The 930-nt window shown below is 45.1% G+C and overlaps 1 protein-coding gene across 1 annotated transcript in view; it reads right to left on the bottom strand.

The window, feature by feature from the left end:
- Nucleotides 1-234, bottom strand: part of LOC112076544 (sodium/potassium-transporting ATPase subunit beta-233-like) — a gene marked incomplete at its 5' end in the record, with an annotated part of 5443 nt that extends 5209 nt beyond the window's left edge. The window contains one exon of the mRNA XM_070441368.1: nucleotides 130-234. Coding sequence (XP_070297469.1) covers nucleotides 130-234 — 105 coding nt within the window. The remainder of the gene's footprint in view (nucleotides 1-129) is intronic.
- Between the last annotated feature and the right edge of the window lie 696 nt (nucleotides 235-930).

The raw sequence follows: 930 nt of genomic DNA on the forward strand, positions 1-930 counted from the left end.
CTATGTCTGTGTCATGGCAGGGGGTAGGACTAGGGGGTTGGGGGAGGGGGTAGAGAGCGGAATGGAACACTTCCTGTACCTCCACAATCCTCGTATTTCATCTGGTCCCGCTGTTTGTCGTCATCGTACATAACCAGGAACTTCGCATGGCCTTAGTGTAAGCCAAGTAGGTCTCCACATCATTCAAGTTGAAGGCGATCTCGGATTTGTCGGAGCGTGGGGTGTGTGATAGGCCTGAGAACAGACAGTCACCATCAGTTTCAATGTTACAGAAGTAAAGTACTATTAGCAATACACTTTATAATAGGACAATATGTCAGTGGACTTTGACCATTCTATTTACACTAACTCACAATAGTAATGCAGTTACAGAGATAACCTTACTGAGTATGAAACCAGTTTAGAACAGTCAGTGTAATTTGCTTTCTAATGAAGTCTTTCAGTGAGGCAGTCACCATTGAAGAGTCCACACTTTGGAAAACAGTCTTGAAGAGGAAGACAAGGTGAATCCCTGTCATTGTTCTTAGCAGGAAAGACGGGTCAGTAAAAGGGAAAAGCCCATTTCAAACAAAAGACAACTGTCTCTACGCTACGGCACAAGATCTAAAACACGTCCACCCCTATTCTCTTCTACTTCCTTATTTACAACCAGCCCATCCCAGCCCCCACACTAAGTTCCATATTTCATGACCAGAAAACTAAAGAGAACTCTAACTGGACTGAGTGAGGTGAGAGATCTGAAGAGTGTAACGCTTCTCTCCTCTGTCAGCTTGTGAGATAGAAAATAGTCTGACTCTTCTCTTTCTGCTTGTTAGGCCATCAGGTGTCCTCTTCGTTGTGACGACCTGGCCCAGTTATCAGGCCTCCTGTGGAAAGTAACGCACTATCAATGCCTAGCTACCTCTCCTCATCTCCTAATGGAGGTTCCCT

Source organism: Salvelinus sp. IW2-2015, unplaced genomic scaffold, assembly GCF_002910315.2.
Source record: "Salvelinus sp. IW2-2015 unplaced genomic scaffold, ASM291031v2 Un_scaffold3824, whole genome shotgun sequence".
NCBI classification, from domain to species: domain Eukaryota; kingdom Metazoa; phylum Chordata; class Actinopteri; order Salmoniformes; family Salmonidae; genus Salvelinus; species Salvelinus sp. IW2-2015.